This window comes from Labrus bergylta, chromosome 9 (assembly GCF_963930695.1).
Source record: "Labrus bergylta chromosome 9, fLabBer1.1, whole genome shotgun sequence".
Lineage (NCBI taxonomy): Eukaryota > Metazoa > Chordata > Actinopteri > Labriformes > Labridae > Labrus > Labrus bergylta.
In genome coordinates this window covers 22826798-22847972 of record NC_089203.1, presented here as the reverse complement: position 1 = coordinate 22847972, position 21175 = coordinate 22826798, and the positions used below count along the sequence as shown (strand labels likewise).

General features: G+C 42.4%; 1 protein-coding gene across 2 annotated transcripts in view; it reads left to right on the top strand.

Annotated features, from left to right (window-relative positions):
- glra1 (glycine receptor, alpha 1) overlaps positions 1–8356 on the top strand; it is a 124575-nt gene extending 116219 nt beyond the window's left edge. For both annotated transcript variants that reach the window (XM_020649725.2, XM_065958747.1), the window contains one exon: positions 3962–8356. In XM_020649725.2, coding sequence (XP_020505381.1) covers positions 3962–4255 — 294 coding nt within the window. In that variant the 3' untranslated portion in view covers positions 4256–8356. The remainder of the gene's footprint in view (positions 1–3961) is intronic.
- The last annotated feature ends 12819 nt before the right edge of the window (positions 8357–21175 follow it).

Here is a 21175-nt window from a genome sequence, read left to right as displayed (position 1 = left end):
CCCACAGGACAAAATGATGGTGAAGCAGTTCAACCCAACTGATATCTGATCTCATAATAGAAATATCTGAAATGTCTATTTAATAAAAGAGGAAAAAGAGGAAAAAGATGAAAGCTGTGTATGGTTCTGATGGTGTATTAGCAGGTTCTCTTTAGTGGGGAAGAAGTTATATATATCAGTTGTTTTCATATATCCTTGAAGAATAATTCTTTAACTTGATTTCATCTGAAAACAGAGATCTTTGTTTTAACTCCAAGGTTTTGTGCACAGTTTAATATCAAGCAAGGCTTCCTTGATTTTTGTCAGATTTTGGATTTTCTGGATTAATAGTGTGTCTGTGACGATCAGGGACGATCCCTAAAGCTACAGATTTTTTTCATGTGACTTCAAAATGACCCGGTGAAGCCTCGGCTTCTGACCTCAGTATTTCTAACATCCAGCCTTTGCCGACAAAACGGAGCTTTGTGAAGAAATGAAAGTGTTATCTATTAACATGTTATGGACATTTTTATTGTGGCAGCTTTTTGTGTTCTGCTTATTCTGCCAGGGAAAATTCTTGAAGCCAAATGAACTCTCTTTACATGTTTGAATCGTCCCTTTTTAAGGACGCTGAGTCAAAGAACAATGTTCAGTGCAACTGTTCAGTCTCAGTATTTCCTGGCCAGTGTTGTAAGTGCAGACTTGTGCATCCTCTCTGCATCTCTGTGTATGTGAAACAAACTGTAACTAAAGTACTGATTTCCGGATGGATTTGATTTGGGTTTATGTATCCGCTGCTGCAGGACAGAAACAATAAGGTTATTTGTAGCCAACTAGCTGTTAAAACGTTGTGACACAACATGTTGTTGTTGGTTGAACCTTAGGGATCTTGTCAAAAAAATGAGTATGGGTGTTGTTTTTTTCAGGGCTTTTTTTTAAATGTAAAATCATCACTGTACACATTTCTATGTGCAGAAAAGCCAAGAGGTTTGCAAATGCAGGAAGCCGTCTGAAAAGGATTGAGAGGAGGATGGAGGGAAGGAGAGCAACAGGGAAAGGAAAGAGGGTGAGAGAAGTGAGCTTCATCCTCCAGCAAGGCCATAAATCGCCTCACATGTCCAACCCGGAGGGCAAATCCTCATTCCCTCCACTGTTTATCTCCTCCGTCCTTCCCTCCATCGCTCCATCCATCCATCCATCATTCATTCATCCGTCCACATTTCCACGGATAGCACAGGCTCAGTCCCTGCTGCGTTAATCGAAGAATTTCTAATTAGGCACAAAAGTAATGAATCACCTGAGCAATCCAAGTGTGAAGGTTTCATTTCAGACGTCTTAAACTGTGAGGTTTTTATTTTTACCCTGAACACTGTCTGTCAGGCTGCAGGGCTTCCTCCCTTATTGTTCTCCTCCTCTCTTTCTTTTCCCTCATCACGTCTCCTCCTCCTCCTCCCTCCCTCCCTTGTGCCTCCTCATTGCGCCTCCTCCTCACGTCTCTCCGCCCTCCACATTAATCACATGGCAGTGAGAATAAAGCCGAGCATCTGTAATAGTTTAGCGGCGTCACTGAAGGACGGGCAGAGGTCGGCTAGCATCGCGGCTAATGTGGAGACACCCCATACGTGTGTGTGTGTGTGTGTGCGTGTGCGTGTGCGTGTGCGTGTCCGTGTGTGTGCGTGCGTGCGTGTGTGTGTGTGTGTGTGTGTGTGTGTGTGTGTGTGTGTGTGTGTATATACATGTATTAACAATAATAAATGGGTTGGTGTGGATGCAAGGACAGAACAGGGACATGGGGTGCTAAAAATGGATCTATACCTGGTGGTCCAACACAGATACACAAACATATACACACTCTGACATACATGCACGCACGTTTACACTCATATGAATGCTATACAAACCGTCAAATGTAAGATATTTCTCCACTTTTAGACCGTCTGATCTGGATATTAATGATATCTTAAACTTTCTACATTTGAGTTGGTAAACGTTAGCATGTTTTTCCTTTTTGTGGTGATATATTTTGTCTTTTTTGTTCTTATGCTGCCGAAGACTTAAAGCTGTTCTAACAGAAGAGAGCGAAGCCGCCTCTTTTTTTTTTTTTTTTTTTTCACTGGCTGCTTGATTTGTTGTTGCTGCAGAGGTTTTGCGTCAGTCGTAAAAGTTCTCCTGCTGCCAACAGTTCCTCCCGCTCCCGGCTGCCTCCCTGCTTGTCTTGTGAACACAAGAAATTATCCTTTTTTTTTTTCCTTACCCACAATGCACTGGAAAGATTCCCCGCTGATAGCCTGCCCCACAGGGAACATTTTCAAAAATGTGAATCCTAACAATTATGACTTTGTCTCATTAGAGGGCTCCTTTTGTTTGGCACATTTGTAATTTCATAGCTGTTGTTTCACTTTTAAGGGCACTTTGGAGCAATTGATTAGTTTACAGACACACACACACACACACACACACACTCACTCAGTGTCTCTCAGCCCATCGCACTGTTTGTGTTGGGAGTCTCTGAACCAGATAAGGAAGTCATTGTGTCTCCTGTAATGAAAAGGCAGGGTGATAGGAATTTCAATATCTCTACATGCTCGGGTGAAAACAACACATGCACACGCCTTAACCTTGGGTACAACGCATGTCAATCAATCCAATCCATCCAACCAACCCTGACTCACCCCGTCACTCTCTTTTTACAGGCTCAGTGTTCAGAATCAGCTCGTATTTATGACTTCCACTAACAGGGGATATCGGCCCACGCCCAGTGCTGGATGGAGCGGGATCAATGAGCCGCTAATTATGTATGAATTCCCTGTTTTGGGACTTTCTGTGTGCAGGTTGTATGTTCTTCTCGTGTCTGTACTGTGAAAATATATTAGGCAATTCAGGGGAACTGGTGACTCTAAACTGTGTGAAGATGAATGGATAAGCTGGTATTAAGCTGATTTCATGAGGAAGCTATGGATTAAATAGCAAGCTTTGCTCTTCTTCTTCACAGTCCTTTAAGTCTTGAGAAATGGAGACTAAATCCACTCAGCGATCTTTCATTAAATGCGGACTCAAAATAACAATAAATCAGACACGACTGACCATTGGAAAGCAGTGCCTCTGTTTAAACAGCAACAACATAAATGTCATGTCAATCTTTATTTTCTGCTGTGAACACAAAACAGCTGCAGGTTTGATTCTGTTTTTTTTCTGAATGAAGAAACATGAGGAGGATTTAGATGACACATCTTTAACCATCTTGAATGTTTTTTGAATATCACTTAAATAACTTCTACTGTGGTTTCTGTCTCTTCTTACAGAGCTCAGAGACAAAGTATGCTTTTACCATTGCAGAGTATTAAACTTAGGTTTCCCTGTTGTTAAAATGCTTGCGATGCAACAGGATGTTTTTCAGGGTCTTGTGTTTATTAAAATTATGAGCTATTTATTTGTAAAGGGCTATCTTTGCAGTACTAATTGAAAAAGAACACAATGAGATGGATGTCCAACATTCATTTTAAAGGGTAAAGAATATGTGTTTGGATTTCAATATCTGAATTCAGGAAAACTGCATGTTTTATATAATGAATTCTGAACCAGGGAACATGAAAACAGAGAACACTGGAATCATGAATGAACTCCAGATAGGGTTACAGCAAACGCAGCTTCCTAGTTTATTCAGAGCCATACAGATGTTCCTGATTTAAATCATCATGTTTAATAATCACTTCACGTCATTTTAATATTTGATTTCATGTCTGTGTCTCGCTTCTGTGCTTAAGTGAGCTGCAATTGATTTGACCTCTTGTACACAAATACACCTGCAGCATCTGCATGTGCTTATACCTCCAACACCTTCACACTTACATTCACACACACATTCAAACACTCACACACACACACACACACACACACACACACACACACACACACACACACACCTCCAACAGTAACGTCTTTCTCTGGTTCCTAACAGCCTGAGTCTTGGCCTGTGTTGCAGGAGGATGAGACAGGTGAAGGGCGCTTCAGCTTCCCCGGCTACGGCATGGGCCCCGCCTGCCTGCAGGCCAAAGACGGCATGGCCATCAAGGGCAACAACAACAACGCCCCAGCCTCCTCGGGCTCGGCCGCGCCCGAGAAGAGCATCGAGGAGATGAAGAAGCTGTTCATCGGCCGGGCCAAGCGCATCGACACGGTGTCCCGTGTGGCCTTCCCGCTCGTCTTCCTCATTTTTAACATTTTCTACTGGATCATTTACAAGATCATCCGCAGCGAGGACATCCATAAGCAGTAGTCGAGAGGCAGAGGAGGAGGAGGGTGAGGACAGTGCGAAGAGGGAACAAAAACAGAGGAAACGGAGAGAGAGATGACTTCAATAGGAGATATCATTGCAACCTTTTTCACTCCAACCACTTCACCTTTTCATGTCCTCCTCCTTCATCCTCTTCCTCTTTTGGTCGAGGATGTGTTGCTTTTTGTGGCAGTCCCTCCAGCCTCTCCCCAACCTCACCCCTACCCTACCTTACAACCACTAGAAATTCTTTGAGAAATTTATTGCTTTCTTTTCCCTTTATGCTCTCCGTTCCTGCTCAAAATCCCAGCCTCATCCGTCTCTTTACACCTCCTGAATAATCCGGACCAGTGCAATAGCAATGCAGTAAAATGCATGATATATGAATGTGGCAATATATTAATGAAAAGATGAAAAATGAAAACACAAACTTTTGCAGGCACACCCAACGAACTGTGTGGGAGTGGACGGACTGGAGAGAAAGAAGACGAAGACTAGAGAGTCTTGTAAAGGGTCTTGTATTTGATTTTAGTTTGTTTTTTTGTGTGAAGACAGATATATAATTCTATATGAAAAGTGATGTTGGGACGGGGTGGGGGATGTAAGAGAAGCATACAGCAGTGTAGTATATTCACATATCTATCATAAATGGATGAAAAAAGAACTTTATTTCCACAGGTGGGCATCTGGAAGAGAGGGATTTTTCACCCCAAAAAAAGAAGGAAGGGGGATCGGTGCTTCCTTTGAATAAAGCGACGCAAGGATCGCGCATTCTATATATCTAGATTTGCTTCAAACATGTATTGCAAGCACTCCTCAACGCTTTTCCTCCCCCCCTGCCACCAACACCACAAAACCTTGAACTTGCAGAGACACTTGCTGCTGCTGCTGTCAATTACAGGACTGGACTAGAGAAAAAAAAATGATCAAAAACCGGACTAGCGATGGTGAGGATTATGAGACAAAATATCTCATTTATCTGTGGTCAACGTGTTCCTCTATTTGTCCATAATTTATTTCATAATGCATCTGTTTGTTTCTTAATTTATGTGCCAAGTAAACATGTAGCTTGTGGCTGTGCGGCGCTCCGCAGCTCCGACCTTTTTCATCAAGAGGAAGAGGAAGGGGGAAAATCAGACGTCAGTCGATGTATCAATTGACGTCTACTCACAGGCTTCTTCTGGGTTTTTTAATCCCTGAGACATGAGTTTGTTTTCAAAAGAGGAAATCGATCCTGGCTCAGTAAAAAAAAAAAGTAGATCCTTGTTTGCTTTCCTCGTTGTGTTCATCAGGACTGAACCACAGATTTGTTTACATCTTATCAGTGCTTCCTTGCTTTGACCCCGCCTTAATGTGAGACCCCACCCTTCCCCAGCTGAGAGGACATATGTAGTCAATTAAACAGATTATAGCACCTGTTATACCTTAATTATCTGTAATTCCATCTCATTCACATGCATCAACTGTAGCTGCAAACTTTAACTTTTGTGAAAAGCTACGACATCGTGCACATGGAGCGTAACAGCAGGATTCACTTTGTCATGTTGGATGAGATTTGAACATTCATCAGATCAGTCGGGTTGATTTTGGATTTATCAGACAATGTTTTTCTCTTTTAGTTTGCGCTGTGCTTCTCTATGCAATGATTAGTATATGCAAATATGATTTTACCTACTTTGAGCAACTCAAAAGGGCAACATCTGAGTTTTGTTTCGTCCCACTACTTTGAAACTTTTTGGTCTCTTTGGAGTAATGTAGAAGATAACGTGTTCAAAACTCAGTAATGCAATGGCAAACTGTCCAGCAACAGTTGTCAAGTGCATGTAGATTATTATACCAGAAGATATTTTAAAAAAGTAATCCGCAGCAGACAGATTGATCCAAACCTTTGAGCCCTCAGAACATGGAAAGAAAGTGCGAACATTTTTAATTATGTTCTTCTATTATTCGTAAAGATGGTTGTTTCATCTTATCATCTTGTCACGTCTGATTCAGTTACAAGAAAACTCCCAAAGTGCTTTATTCCTAAAAAAAAACTAACAAAAAAGTAGAAGACGTTTTTTAGAGGTTTTGATGGAAGAGGGTTAAAAAAATCATTTTCCAGTCCTGTAGCAAAGCAACACCATACTCAAATGAGCACATCATATTTTCTTGTTGTGTTATAGATTTTTTTGTCTCATGGTTGTCAGCCCTTAATTCTTTAAATCAAATTTGACTTTAACAAATATTTCTGTGACGTAGATTTTTATACGAAGAGAAGGTCAAACATGATCTCAATCTTGTTTAGCTCAAAGAAGTCTGGAGGTGATTAGCCTAGCTTAGCATGAGTTGTTTTAGTATTGTGTACAGAGAGACAAATAAATAAGCAAATATTATTTCATAAATGTAAATGAATGGATGGACTTGTTGGTAGGCATATTTGTTGAAGTTGGAAAGTTTCAGGCTAGCTTTTTCCCTCTGTTTCCAGTCTTTATGCTAAGCTAGGCTAATTGCTTCCAAAATCTGATTCATTGTTAAGCTTCCATGAGAAGGGTATAGATCTTCTACTCAGCCTCTCTGAAAGACGGTAAATAATTATATTTTTCAATATTTAACTAGTCCTTTAACTGTTAAAGGAGCCAATGCAGTGCAACTGTTGGACCATCTTGTCTGTGGAAATTCAATTCAGTCGTACAGATTTAAGAGTTGAAAATAAAACAGTTTACTGCGCTTTGACCGAGAAGTTTGAGGAAAGAGTTTTTTCAAAACAGGAAACATAAAATGTGTTTGTATTCACAATAAGTCATTGGAGGACTCTATATAGACTGGTCATCTTGGAGCATCACATACGGGGAAAACATGGGTCAGTCCCAGTCCAAATCAACTGTTGATTGCAATGATGATTTAAATGAAAATGTATCTGTTTTAAAAATGTCTGAGCCCATGATGAACTTGGTTTTGAAGCAAAGCCAAAGATTGTTTTGTTTGTTTCTCATGTTTGATGTAGTTTCCGTTGCCTTTTCTGCTGTTGTGAATCATGCAATGTTGCAGGATGTGCAACCATATTCAATTTGTCATTTTAGTGTGTTTGCCAGATGCAGTGTTGAGTTTGCCAGATTAACTTCCTAAAGAAGATGAAAATGTAAAAATCATTTTCCCTCTTATTTTTGTTTTAAAGAAAGCCGATTATTTTATTGGATTGCCCACCAAACCCCTCATACATGCACAGTTTTTACTTGTTAGTAAAGTAAAAATGTGCCATAGTGTGTCGTCACTATGTGTTTATTAGAGATATTTAAAATTTAATTCATCCCAATATAAATTTTATACTACTACTTTTATCAACCCAGTTATAAGAAAGTGTGTGCAAGACTTATCTGAAGGGCTATGCCACGCACATATATTCACAACCCAGCATGGTTTATAGAGGAAGTGCCATAGAAACTCTTCATCCCATAAACTCTGCATTTAATTCACTATATAAATTCCAGGAAGTGATGAAAATATCATTTAGGCCATGATCACTGAAGAGAATAATTATTTTAAATTAATTAATTAAAGTTTTAGTTTTCATTTAATTCGAGAAAAGTAACAAATTCTGGAGTTAGCCTACATAAAATCCCATGGTGAACGCTTAAAGTCTTCAACTCTTTTGAGCGTTTAGGTTAGCTTGCTAAAACTGAAATAGCATACTGACCAAGTAGCAAGTAGATGGTGTAACTTCTGATGCTTTACAGAGTTCATGATATCTATTAATTATAACTTCAGTTAGCCAAAAGGTTAGCCATGCTGTTTAGCTTGCTAGACATAAAATATCACAATACTTTGTCATGCTAGCAAAACAGGTGAAGCTCCAACAAAATTACCTTTATTTTACCCAAAAAGCAGCAAGGAGCTAATGCAAAAACTAGCTTTCTAATATTCACTTACCCACATGGAAAAAGGCAAAAAAAAAAAGTAAGCGGGGAAGTTACTATTCTGGTCAAAGTTTAGCCAACATGCTATTTACTGTAGTTTGCTTGGTAGTAAATTTGCAGTTGGTATTTCTCTTTTATCCCACATTCAATCATTTCTTTGCGGTCCTTCTCCCATCAAGCTCCAACAAAATGTCCTTAGTTTTTCTTCAAAAGCTAACACTAAAATTAGCTTCTGAATATCGCCAATTGATTACAACAAAAAAAGTAGCAAAGCTAAGTCAGGGAGAAAATCAAATTCTCACAAGTAGTTAATGTGCTTTTACTTTTTTTGTCTCTAATTAACTCCTTCCTTTGTGATCTTTATATCATGCTAGCAGCATAAATTTCAGAAAGCGTCTGTGTGGCCTAATTCTAGGATTATCTTGCTTAATTTTTTAATAATCTACAAAGCCTAAAAATTACCCAAAGTTTTCTTTGTCCTGCTTTTGTTGCAGATAAAATGAATCTTGTATGTAACAGTATATGTATGAATTTAAGGAAGATTAACAATAAAACATATCCTCATCTTGAGTCCCTCCATTAGTAGCTTAGCCTCCTCTCTGATCACAGCCTAAACGTGACTGGAAACATCAGACATCTTGGTCTTAATACGATCTTAAATTTGTGTCCTTCTGTGCCATAGACACTGCATCTGGAAAAAAAAGTCAGAAGCACTTTTGTCCATCAGCCTCTTTGCCAACAGCAGTCGTCCAATTTTTCTAGAGCATACATATCTTCTCGTGCCATATGGGGGTTGAATATGCAACTGAAAAAAACGAGGACCTATAAGCATATCATGCATTCATTCAACTACCATTTTACATGACTCATACCTTTTCCTCAGGCGTGGGTGTTGTGTGTATCATAGTCATTATAGAGCTTTGTCATAGGCCTCACATCATTGTATTAATCATTGTAATACTGTATCGGGTCGGGGGAGGGAGGGGTTCATAAAGAGGTAAATACTTTATATTGCATTACAGTGCATACAGACTGAACAATGAAGGATGTGTTTTTGGACGTTTATAAATCCTTACGTTCTGAACTGGATTTTAAAGTAGCATGGTTTGATTTGTTGATGATTCTCTTGATTTTTGGGGTTTTGTTTGAGTCTCTTGTATTTTCTTGTATGTATTGTACAATCTGATGCCCCACAGGGAGGAAGGAAAGATACAGTGACTCCTGAAACTGCTGTGAACTTAAGGAAACATGAATATGATTATTATATTTATTTATTTATTTTCTTTGCACAAGTTGGAATGGCCTTAATTTTTGCTTTACTTGCTTCTATTGTGTATTGGCACAAAGTGCACCCGTTTGATTTGCAAAGATTACGATGCTCATTACGACGCTTATAATCTGAGAGTGCACATCAAAGCAGGATGAAAAAAAAAAAAGAAAAGTTCAGCAAATCCTTTTTATTTTTCATTAATCTGAGAAACAATATTTTGCATGAATATAAATACAATGGCAGATATTTTGGCTTGTACAAAAAAATGTGAAGCAATTTGAAGAGAAAAAAAGAATGTACCGTTTCTGCTGTATCTGTATATATCTAAATATTTATTGAAATATGTCATACTACTAATTCTATTAACGATTAAAGGTTTTCTGAACAAAAATCTCTTTACCAGTTTTTGAACATTGTCAAGAGTTGTTGGAGTTGGATCTTCTGCTTTCTGTTACTCGACTCAAGGATCTGTGTAATCATTCAAGAAAAAGTATTAAAAATTGCAAATAAATCCTTGCTGTAGGGTGTGTTCATTGTCTGACATTTCTGGATAGATTATAAATCTATCTCAACTGCTTTAGGACTGCATGTTTAATCTGCAATGCATAATCTTTGGAAATTGTCATAACCCGGCTCGTGGGCAATGACAAAAGACGGGAGGAGTCAGAAGTTACTAAAAAAAAACAATAATTTATTGCACATACGAGGTAAATAACAAATAACCAGGGCTATGAAGTGTGTTTAATCTGTATCATCAGTGGTGAGTGTGGGTGTGTGAAAGCATTATGTTGTGTGAAGTGTTGAGGAGTGCACTAACATAAATAACTGAAGGAACAAGCATCGGTCAGGCTGAGAGAGTGAATGAGGGAACCCAGCCGATCTTTGTAGGCCAGAGTGCACCAGGCCCAGGTGCAGCTGATCCTGCTGATTAGCCCACAGCCAGGACACAGCAGCAAGCCAAAGACTAGTGGTCATTACAAAATTCATCTTCAAATTACATTTTTTTTTTGAGGAAAATCTGTCATAAATGCATGTTTAACACAACTTGCATCAATTGTTTCTTGTTTTCGTGGCCCTGCATTGATTCGTTGAAAGTACAGCATCTACAAGTGCAAGAAAGCAAATCACTAAATTAATGTTCTTTTAACATTTTTTTCATAGATAAATGGTAAATGGACTTGAGGGTGTATAAAGCTTTTCTAGTCTTCTGATTCCTCAAAGTGCTTTTGAACTACAGCTCACACCTACCCATTCACTTACTGGTGGCAGAGGTTGCTATGTGTCCATCAGAAGAAACTTTTCCCATTCATACACACACTTATGCCGCTGGCAAAGCAGCGGGAGTAAGTGTCTAGCCCACAGACTCATAAGACATGTTGCTGCAGGAGCTGTGGATCAAACACCCCAGGAGAGACAACCGACTCGACCAACTGAACCACAGCTCTCGCATAGCACACAAGAGTTTATGTTTTTGTTTCTCTTATCTCGCTGAAAAACATACAAACAGATCCAAAATCAAAACTTCCTGGAAGTGTAAGAGGAGTGAGAAAAGTCCAAATAAAAAAGAGATGAGTTCATTGTCAGAGAGGAAACAGAAAAGGATTTGCACCGTTTCGACAGATGGCTGTTCAACATGAGTCTGATTCTGCTCAAGGTGTCTGTCTGTTTTTCTTCTGCCACTGTTACAAAGTGCTGGGCTCAAGGTGGATTAATATTGGGTCTTTATAAATAAAATAATAACGAGTACGATCTACACCTGCTCTTTATGTGAAGTGTCTCAAGATAACATTTGTTATGAATTGGAACTTTACAGATTCATTGAGTGTTTGCGTGTGTGCGTATGTGTGCGTGTGTGCGTGCGTGTATGTGTGTGTGTGTGTGTGTGTGTGTGTGTGTGTGTGTGTGTGTGTGTGTGTGTGTGTGTGTGTTTTAAATGACTGCAAGGGGTCTTGCTGCCAGCTGGACCAGAACATGCTGGAAGCCATGTTGGTCCGTGAATACTAATGATGTGTCTGTTCACAGCAGGAGTGCCGCACTCACACTGTAACACACATGGATATACAGAGTGTGTGTGTGTGTGTGTGTGTGTGTGTGTGTGTGTGTGTGTGTGTGTGTGTGTGTGTGTGTGTGTGTGTGTACAATCAAGCCATGTGTCCACACAGGCTGCACTCCAACTTGTAGGTCAAAGGCTCTAAACCTGCCACACTAATGAGTCCATTAAGGTCCCTGTCCTTGAATCAGACCCTGAACCTTCCTGCATGTCTGCTGATGTGATATATTTCTTTAAATATAAAAAAATATGGAGACATCACTGGGTAAGGCCGACTAGTGAGAGAGGTCCCCAGTGTTTGTGTCCGACGTGAAGACGTTTTATGTCCCCGACAACCACTGTAGTCTCATTTAGCCACTTGTTGGCAACAAGCTTTTTAAGGACGCGTAAAAACTTCAAAATTTATAAGTGGGGGTATTACATAAGGTAGTTTATGTCATCTAAGAAAACGTGAACATCTCTTAAGCTTGTGTTAACCACAGACTTTATTTCAGGCGACTAACCACAAACCTGTTCACAATGAGGATAGAGCCCATGGTGCTAAAAATGCTAACTTACGTCCAGGTTTTAGGACTCATTCCTGTGGCACCCCATATAAACATTCAACAGAGATTATAACAACATAAAGAGAAATGTTCACAATATGACAAGATTTCCAGTATTATGAGGTCATAGCATGTTGGCAACAAATCAGAACAAAACAACAAAATAATTCCGGACTCTTAAAGCATCATCAAAGAATCATCACAGAATCATCAAAGGCTTTTAGAATGTAGAGTTTAGGTATAAAACCCATTACACCAAGCTGAGAGGCACAGACACTCATCAGTTCACGGATCAGCTCTGAGACACTAGTCAGTGAGATATTTTAACAAGTACTCTAAACTACTCGACATCTAAGTGACCAAATCTCTGAATCTCATCAGAACAGCAATGGAACAAAAGACTGAATCAGAGTCCCTGAGCTGGGGTGATATCATGGACATGGAGATGGAGGCTGAGGCTGAGGACTTGGTAAATATCATGCCATGGGCCATCAGCAGCGTCTTCCAGCTAAACCAGTCCAGAGAGGTCCCCATGGAGCCACAAGATAACACTCCCTCTGAAAGGGTGGAGGAAGGCCAGGGGAAAAACCAGCCAAGAGAGGTCCCCGTGGAGCCACAAGATAACACTCCCTCTGAAAGTGTGGAGGAAGGCCAGGGGCAAAACCAGCCAAGAGAGGTCCCCGTGGAGCCACAAGATAATACTCCCTCTGAAAGTGTGGAGGAAGGCCAGGGGCAAAACCAGCAAAGAGAGGTCCCCGTGGAGCCACAAGATAATACTCCCTCTGAAAGTGTGGAGGAAGGCCAGGGGCAAAACCAGCAAAGAGAGGTCCCCGTGGAGCCACAAGATAATACTCCCTCTGAAAGTGTGGAGGAAGGCCAGGGGCAAAACCAGCAAAGAGAGGTCCCCGTGGAGCCACAAGATAATACTCCCTCTGAAAGTGTGGAGGAAGGCCAGGGGCAAAACCAGCCAAGAGAGGTCCCCGTGGAGCCACAAGATAATACTCCCTCTGAAAGTGTGGAGGAAGGCCAGGGGCAAAACCAGCAAAGAGAGGTCCCCATGGAGCCACAAGCTAATCCTCATCCCCAAAAGGTGGAGGAAGGCCAGGGGCAAAACCAACAAAGGTTTTGGCCAAACAAAATACTGGCCAAACAGCAAAGAGAGGTCCACACTCTGCCACAAGCTCATCCTAACCCCCAAAGGGTGAAGGTAGGCCAGGGGCAAAACCAGCAGAGAGACGTCCCGACCAAGACACAAGCTAATCCTCATCCTCAAAGGGTGGGGGGAGGCTACAGGCAGCACCAGTACCCCTACCAGGGGCCCCCTGGTCCCTGGTATGCGACACGCCCACCCCCTCCCAGATGGCAGGAGGAAAATGATCTCAAAAATCGCCTGGGCGATGCAACCTACCATCTAAGACAGGAGAGAGGGATGAGGCAAGCATTGGAGCACATCAATGCCACCAACAAGAGAAAGCTGCAGGAGTTACAAGAAAGGGTGACGGAGGAGCGCAACAGCACACTCGAGCGTGAAAAGGATATCAGGATGTTAAAAGAACAGCTGAAACACCTGAATCCCTCCTTCAGTGTACCGGACATGAAATATTATTCCTGCAAAACGAAAGAGGAGCTCATAGGTGTGATTGAAGCTCAAAATGAAAAGCTCCAGGAGAGAGCCTCAGGGGGTCCAAAGTTGGATGAAACACTGAGAGCTAAAAACAACGCCCTGGAGAAGGAAATGAAGGCCATGCAGCATCAGGCCTTCAGAAAAGAAATCACTGCCACCCTGCAGATAGAGACCTTAATGAATCAGCTGCAGGAAAAGACCAGCAGCAGCCTTGATCTAGCCTTAAAACTGGAGGTTCAGGAGGAGGCTAGTCGGGCGATGCAAAAGAAGATGGAGGAGCTCCAAAAACAGCTGGAGATGTATATGTGGGAGCCAAGCGCATCTGCCTTCACTCCAGAGGAGGACATGGATTCCCACGACTCTGTCGAGGAAACTCCTGAGGAGGTCAAAGAAGAGACAAAAAGTCTGAGTCCATCCTCCAGCGCAACAGAGGAAGACTCATATGCTGGCCTAATACAAGAGGTCCTCCATCTTGTTGCATCTCAAAACAAATACCTGGAAGCTGAAATGTTGAAAACTGACTCCTACCAGAAAAAATATATGGGAGTCAGGCATGAGCATTCAGAGGCAGTTGACCGGTACAATAAGCTGGTGGAGGGGCTTACGGCTCAGAATAAATCTCTGGAGCAGGAGAAGACGATTCTTAAGGAAGAGGACTCCAGCAAAGACAAGTCAAACCGTGGGCAGCTGGAGAGCAACACCCAGGTAAACTGCAAGGGTGACGCTCCAGATGTGGTCCAGAAAACAGCTGAGACGGAGGAAATCTCTGTGTGGAGGAGGTTTAAAAAGAGCATCACTCCAGAACACCGTCGAAAATACAAGCATCTCAGGGGGCAGATGCAGGGCCAGCAGTGACAATCTCAGCACCCACCAACCACCCCAACTCCACCCTCCCCAGCTCCCACAGGCTGTAACAGTGAAACATGTTCACAGTGAAACATGTGAAGTCCTGACAAACAGAAGCCAGCAGGTTTCTTTCTGTCAGGACGTCTGTGGGTTTTTTTCTCCGGGCGCTCCGGTTTATCCCACCCAAAAAAATTGGAAAAAAAATTAATTAAGAATAATTTGGCAAATACTTTAATAAAAACTTAAAATCAATTCAAAACCTTCTTTCTAGTTGGATTTCTGTAGAGTATTGTACAGTATATGTATACTGTGTTTGCTGAGTATCAACTGTGTAAAGAGAACAAAGTCAAAGTGTTCATATGTATTGTTATTTTTAAGCTTTATGCTCCATAAGGTGATTTAAGTGTTTTGAGGTCATCCAATGACACATACATATAAACAGGTGCTATCTTCTGTGTCAAATGTCAATGAGGCCTTACATCATGATAGGAGGATATTTTCTCCTTAAGAACAGTCATTTACATTAATTGTGGTTACAGCTTGCTGCCTCTGAGAGGCTGAGGTCATGTCATCATGCAGTTTAACTTCTTATCAAATGTAGAGTTTATTTTAAATTAAGTTCTCCTGATGCAGATATAGGACACAGGCTGAATATATGCTGGTGGTAAGACTACTAAACACGTTACTAGATGCAATCTGACAAGAAGAACATTGAATTAGAGGTTTGACACAAAACTCTGAAAAAACGATAAAACAGGGTACTCAGTTCAAGAAATAGTGATATGGAGTGATAAGATATGGAGATGTTTCTGTCATGTCTCCTGACTTCAGGAGTCTTATTATGGGCTAACAAGTTCCTAATGAAATCAATCTTGACCTTCTCTAAATGTGTTTGCAGCAGGATCCCCTCAACCCTTTTTCTTTACCAAAGAGGCTTAAGAAATCAACTTAAAAATAAACAACAACAAAAAAAACTCTGGTAGATGGTATTTTTTCTCACGCCACATCAGTTGATTTTCCTGGTTTCCAGGTTACAAACAAAACAGAGGCCCTGAGGAAAATGTGTAACAGCTAAAAGCACATACGCTATGTTGTTAATTTGCAATATTTTAGCTTGTAGTTAATTTGCTTTTTCTTACAGTATGTAACGTCCCTCGATTACTTTGGGATGAGGGGAAACAATAATCAAAGAATGAAAGCTGGGAATGGAGAAAAAAGATGGGGAATTATTTATGAACAACTTAAAGAAGGTGCACAAATGAAATGAAAATGAGCTCCTTTCAAAAAACAACAAAAAAAAAAAAAAAAAACCTTTGATAAATTTAACGCTAACACAAAATCACTATCAACAAAAAGAACCACTTAAATGCCACGTCTAACAACACCCTTTTTGACCACTGAAGAATGAATCTCAGCTCTGGCTTCCACACATGATCACTGCATGACCCACTGGCTCCTCTCTCCTGCTTTTTTATGCTGTAGGCCTTGATTGGAGAGCTGCAGCAGGTGAGTTCATAGCCACAGAAAGACGGAGGAGCAGCACCTGGAGAGCAAAGGAGAGAGAGAGGGAGAGAGAGAAAGGGGCGGTAGAAAACCGGAAAACATAACAAAAAACACTCAGCCCCCCAGAGCATGTAACCGAGTATGATTGAAAAAGTGTTTGGTGTGATTCTTATAACTTATAAGATGAACGTATAAACTGTAAATAACACTGTAAAACCTGCAGCAGGCTCCAGGCTCTGTCCTCCTCTCATTTTCACTTCATCCTCAGTTCAAGAGACGTCAGTGGAGGAGAGGAAATCAGAGTCCTGAGTGAATGCATGAAGAAACCTGTGCAGTTTTACACTCTCACAGAACGTACTCACTATGCACTAACACACACAAACATCAAAAATATACCTGAGTCACTCACTCTGACAAACACAATTTTAAAACGAGTTCAGAGACAAAAAAGAAGTTTGCAACTCTATGTTCTTGTTATCAATAATTCATATTTCAAACAAACAAACAACAATTTTAATATAAGGGGAGCTTAGCTCTGCAAAAGCCCTGAGAGGAAAGTGAGAAATCAAAATTCTGTTGATCAGTTTTCTGTGTCTGATGAGTCTATTAAGGTCCCTGTCCTCGAATCAGACCCTGAACCTTCCTGCATGTCTGCTGACGTGATATATTTCTTTAAATATAAAAAAATATAGCTGAAAGAGTAAAAATGAAGAGGTCTGGTGGACATTTAGTTGTCTAATTCCACCAAAACCACCATGACAGTCATTAAACGATAAGGTGACTTGGCTGTAATAGTTAAGGAGGGGATGGAGACTTTTATTTATAGAAATCTCTAAAACCCAGCATGCAAAAAGATGATCAGGTTACTGCATCAAAATTCTTCACAAAGACAGACTATCTCTGGAGAGATATACAATTATTAGACCTTTTAATAACAGATGCTGTGGTTAATACAAAACCTGTTGAAATTTCAGTAATGAAATAACACCACAGTCGGATGATTTTGATGTCACTACCGTTATGCTTCAAACGATCTCCAATAAGCTAATCAGGGGTTTTGATAAGCTAGCGGAACCCTTGCTTGATAAATTGTGTTATGGGTTGTGTTGTCTGTGTGTGTGTGTCCCCTCCCTCTCTGAGTTCCTGGACAGGTTGGTGCTCCACCCATCTCTGGGGGAGACTGATGGAGAAGTGGAATCACCTGTGTACGCATGCAGCCGATGAATAAAAGGCATGGGGTGCAGGCTGCAGAGGGGGGAAGGAATCCGTGTGCTGGGACGCAGGCTGCTGGAGTGCCAGATCGTCTCCGTTACAGTTGTTCATAGATTCGTGTACCCTTTGTGGGTGCACCTAAAGCTGGTCATTTCATGTGTGTTTCCTGTACCATTAAATACAGCGATTATTATTTTGAAACCGAACTCTGGTTTCTACCTTGATTCTCTTGCTACAATGTCGTCTTTCGGGTAAGGCTCAGGAGGCTTGCGCCTCACTTTCAGTGGATGAAAGCCTTGATTATGATACGGTGAAAAGCACTATTCTCAGGGCGTATGAGTTGGTGCCTGAAGCTTACCGGCAACACTTCAGGAGCCACCGTAAAGCAGCTGGCCAGTCATTTAGTGATTTTGCGAGGGAGAAGGGTGTATTATTCGATCGTTGGTGCTCAGCATGCAAGGCTGATAATGTAACAGCTCTGCGTGAACTTATCCTGCTAGCTCTCTATCCTATCTTATCCTGGAGCTCTCCGTGTTTGCTAACACCTAAATCTGATGGTTCTCCTCGTTTTTGTACCGATTTCAGGAAGGTGAATGCTGTGACGGTACCGGACTCATTCCCGCTACCTCGCATGGAGGACTGCATCGATAGCATAGGCCCAGCTACACACCAAGCTGGTCCTGCTAAAAGGGTACTGGCAGGTACCTTTAGCGCCCAGAGCAGGGGACATATCGGCCTTTGTCACCCCTGATCACTTTATGCAGTACAGGGTAATGGCCTTCGGGATGACAAATGCACCAGCCACTTTCCAGCGTCTGATGCACCTGGTGTTAGGTGACGTCCCGAAATGTAATGTGTATTTAGATGATGTGGTGGTATACTACAGCGACTGGTCAATCCACATATCCCGGTTGAAGGACGTCTTTCAGCGGCTTGCTGAGGCATCGCTGACATTAAACCTTGCTAAATGTGAGTTTGCGAAGGCGACTGTAACTTATCTAGGTAAGCAGGTGGGTCATGGGCAGGTTAGGCCGGTGGATGCGAAGGTTGAGGCAGTGTTATCTTATCCAGCTCCTACCACCAGGCGGGAACTGCAGCGTTTTCTGGGCATGGCTGGATACTACCGGTGTTTCTGTAAAAACTTTTCTGTAGTTGTGGCCCCTCTCACCCGTCTGTGTAGCCCTGCGGTGCCATTTGTGTGGACTGATGAGTGCTGTCATGCATTTGATGCTGCTAAATCCCTTCTTTGCAGTGCTCCTGTATTGGCCGCCCCTGATTTTTTTTGCATCCCTTCAGGCTCGAGGTGGATGCCAGTGCTTCTGGAGCTGGGGCTGTGCTGTTGCAGGGTGGGGTGGGAAATGTGCAACATCCGGTCTGTTATTTTTCAACTAAATTCAAGTGTCATCAGCTGAATTACTCAACTGTTGAGAAAGAGACGTTGGCCATGATTTTAGCCCTTCAGCATTTCGAGGTCTACCTGGGTTCCAGTGTGGCCCCCGTGACAGTGTACACTGACCATAACCCACTTGTTTTCCTGGCCCAGATGTACAACCACAACCAACGGTTGATGCGCTGGGCACTGCTGGTCCAGGGGTTTAACCTGGAGATTAAACACAAGAAGGGGGCTGACAACGTGGTGGCTGATGCTCTGTCCCGTGGGTGAGAGAAAAGAATAATATGTTTTTATTGTTGATAGCTGCCAGCTTGTGGTATTGGGGTAGGTGATAATGTGGTTTGGTGACTAATTTGTTATATGCTGGGTTCAAAACTTAGTTTTGGTCATATGGGGGGAGGTGTTATGGGTTGTGTTGTCTGTGTGTGTGTGTCCCCTCCCTCTCTGAGTTCCTGGACAGGTTGGTGCTCCGCCCATCTCTGGGGGAGACTGATGGAGAAGTGGAATCACCTGTGTACGCATGCAGCCGATGAATAAAAGGCACGGGGTGCAGGCTGCAGAGGGGGGGAAGGAAGACAGAGTCATATCCGTGTGCTGGGACGCAGGCTGCTGGAGTGCCAGATCGTCTCTGTTACAGTTGTTCATAGATTCGTGTACCCTTTGTGGGTGCACCTAAAGCTGGTCATTTCATGTGTGTTTCCTGTACCATTAAATACAGCGATTATTATTTTGAAACCGAACTCTGGTCTCCACCTTGATTCCGGGTAAATATAAATTTGTTGTTCCCCGCATCCCCTAGAACTACGGGGAACGTAACAAATTGTTAATTAACCTATTATTTGCCTTAACCCAAAGATTAAACCTAAAGGAGACATCACTGGGTAAGGCCGACTAGTGAGAGAGGTCCCCAGTGTTTGTGTCCGGCGTGAAGACGTTTTATGTCCCCGACAACCACTGTAGTCTCATTTAGCCACTTGTTGGCAACAAGCTTTTTAAGGTTTGTGTAAAAACTTCAAAATTCACAAGTGGGGGTATTACCTAAGGTAGTTTATGTCATCTAACAAAACATGAACATCTCTTAAGCTTGTGTTAACCACAGACTTTATTTCAGGCGACTAACCACAAACCTGTTCACAATGAGAGGATAGAGCCCATGGTGCTAAAAATGCTAACTTACGTCCAGGTTTTAGGACTCATTCCTGTGGCACCCCATATAAACATTCAACAGAGCAATATTATAACAACATAAAGAGAAATGTTCACAATATGACAAGATTTCCAGTATTATGAGGTCATAGCATGTTGGCAACAAATCAGAACAAAACAACAAAATAATTCCGGACTCTTAAAGCATCATCAAAGAATCATCACAGAATCATCAAAGGCTTTTAGAATGTAGAGTTTAGGTATAAAACCCATTACACCAAGCTGAGAGGCACAGACACTCATCAGTTCACGGATCAGATCTGAGACACTAGTCAGTGAGATATTTTAACAAGTACTCTAAACTACTCGACATCTAAGTGACCAAATCTCTGAATCTCATCAGAACAGCAATGGAACAAAAGACTGAATCAGAGTCCCTGAGCTGGGGTGATATCATGGACATGGAGATGGAGGCTGAGGCTGAGGACTTGGTAAATATCATGCCATGGGCCATCAGCAGCGTCTTCCAGCTAAACCAGTCCAGAGAGGTCCCCATGGAGCCACAAGATAACACTCCCTCTGAAAGTGTGGAGGAAGGCCAGGGGCAAAACCAGCCAAGAGAGGTCCCCGTGGAGCCACAAGATAATACTCCCTCTGAAAGTGTGGAGGAAGGCCAGGGGCAAAACCAGCAAAGAGAGGTCCACGTGGAGCCACAAGATAATACTCCCTCTGAAAGTGTGGAGGAAGGCCAGGGGCAAAACCAGCCAAGAGAGGTCCCCGTGGAGCCACAAGATAATACTCCCTCTGAAAGCGTGGAGGAAGGCCAGGGGCAAAACCAGCCAAGAGAGGTCCCCGTGGAGCCACAAGATAATACTCCCTCTGAAAGCGTGGAGGATGGCCAGGGGCAAAACCAGCCAAGAGAGGTCCCCGTGGAGCCACAAGATAATACTCCCTCTGAAAGTGTGGAGGAAGGCCAGGGGCAAAACCAGCCAAGAGAGGTCCCCGTGGAGCCACAAGATAATACTCCCTCTGAAAGTGTGGAGGAAGGGCAGGGGCAAAACCAGCAAAGAGAGGTCCCCGTGGAGCCACAAGCTAATACTCGTCCCCAAAAGGTGGAGGAAGGCCAGGGGCAAAACCAACAAAGGTTTTGGCCAAACAAAATACTGGCCAAACAGCAAAGAGAGGTCCACACTCTGCCACAAGCTCATCCTAACCCCCAAAGGGTGAAGGTAGGCCAGGGGCAAAACCAGCAGAGAGAGGTCCCGACCAAGACACAAGCTAATCCTCATCCTCAAAGGGTGGGGGGAGGCTACAGGCAGCACCAGTACCCCTACCAGGGGCCCCCTGGTCCCTGGTATGCGACACGCCCACCCCCTCCCAGATGGCAGGAGGAAAATGATCTCAAAAATCGCCTGGGCGATGCAACCTACCATCTAAG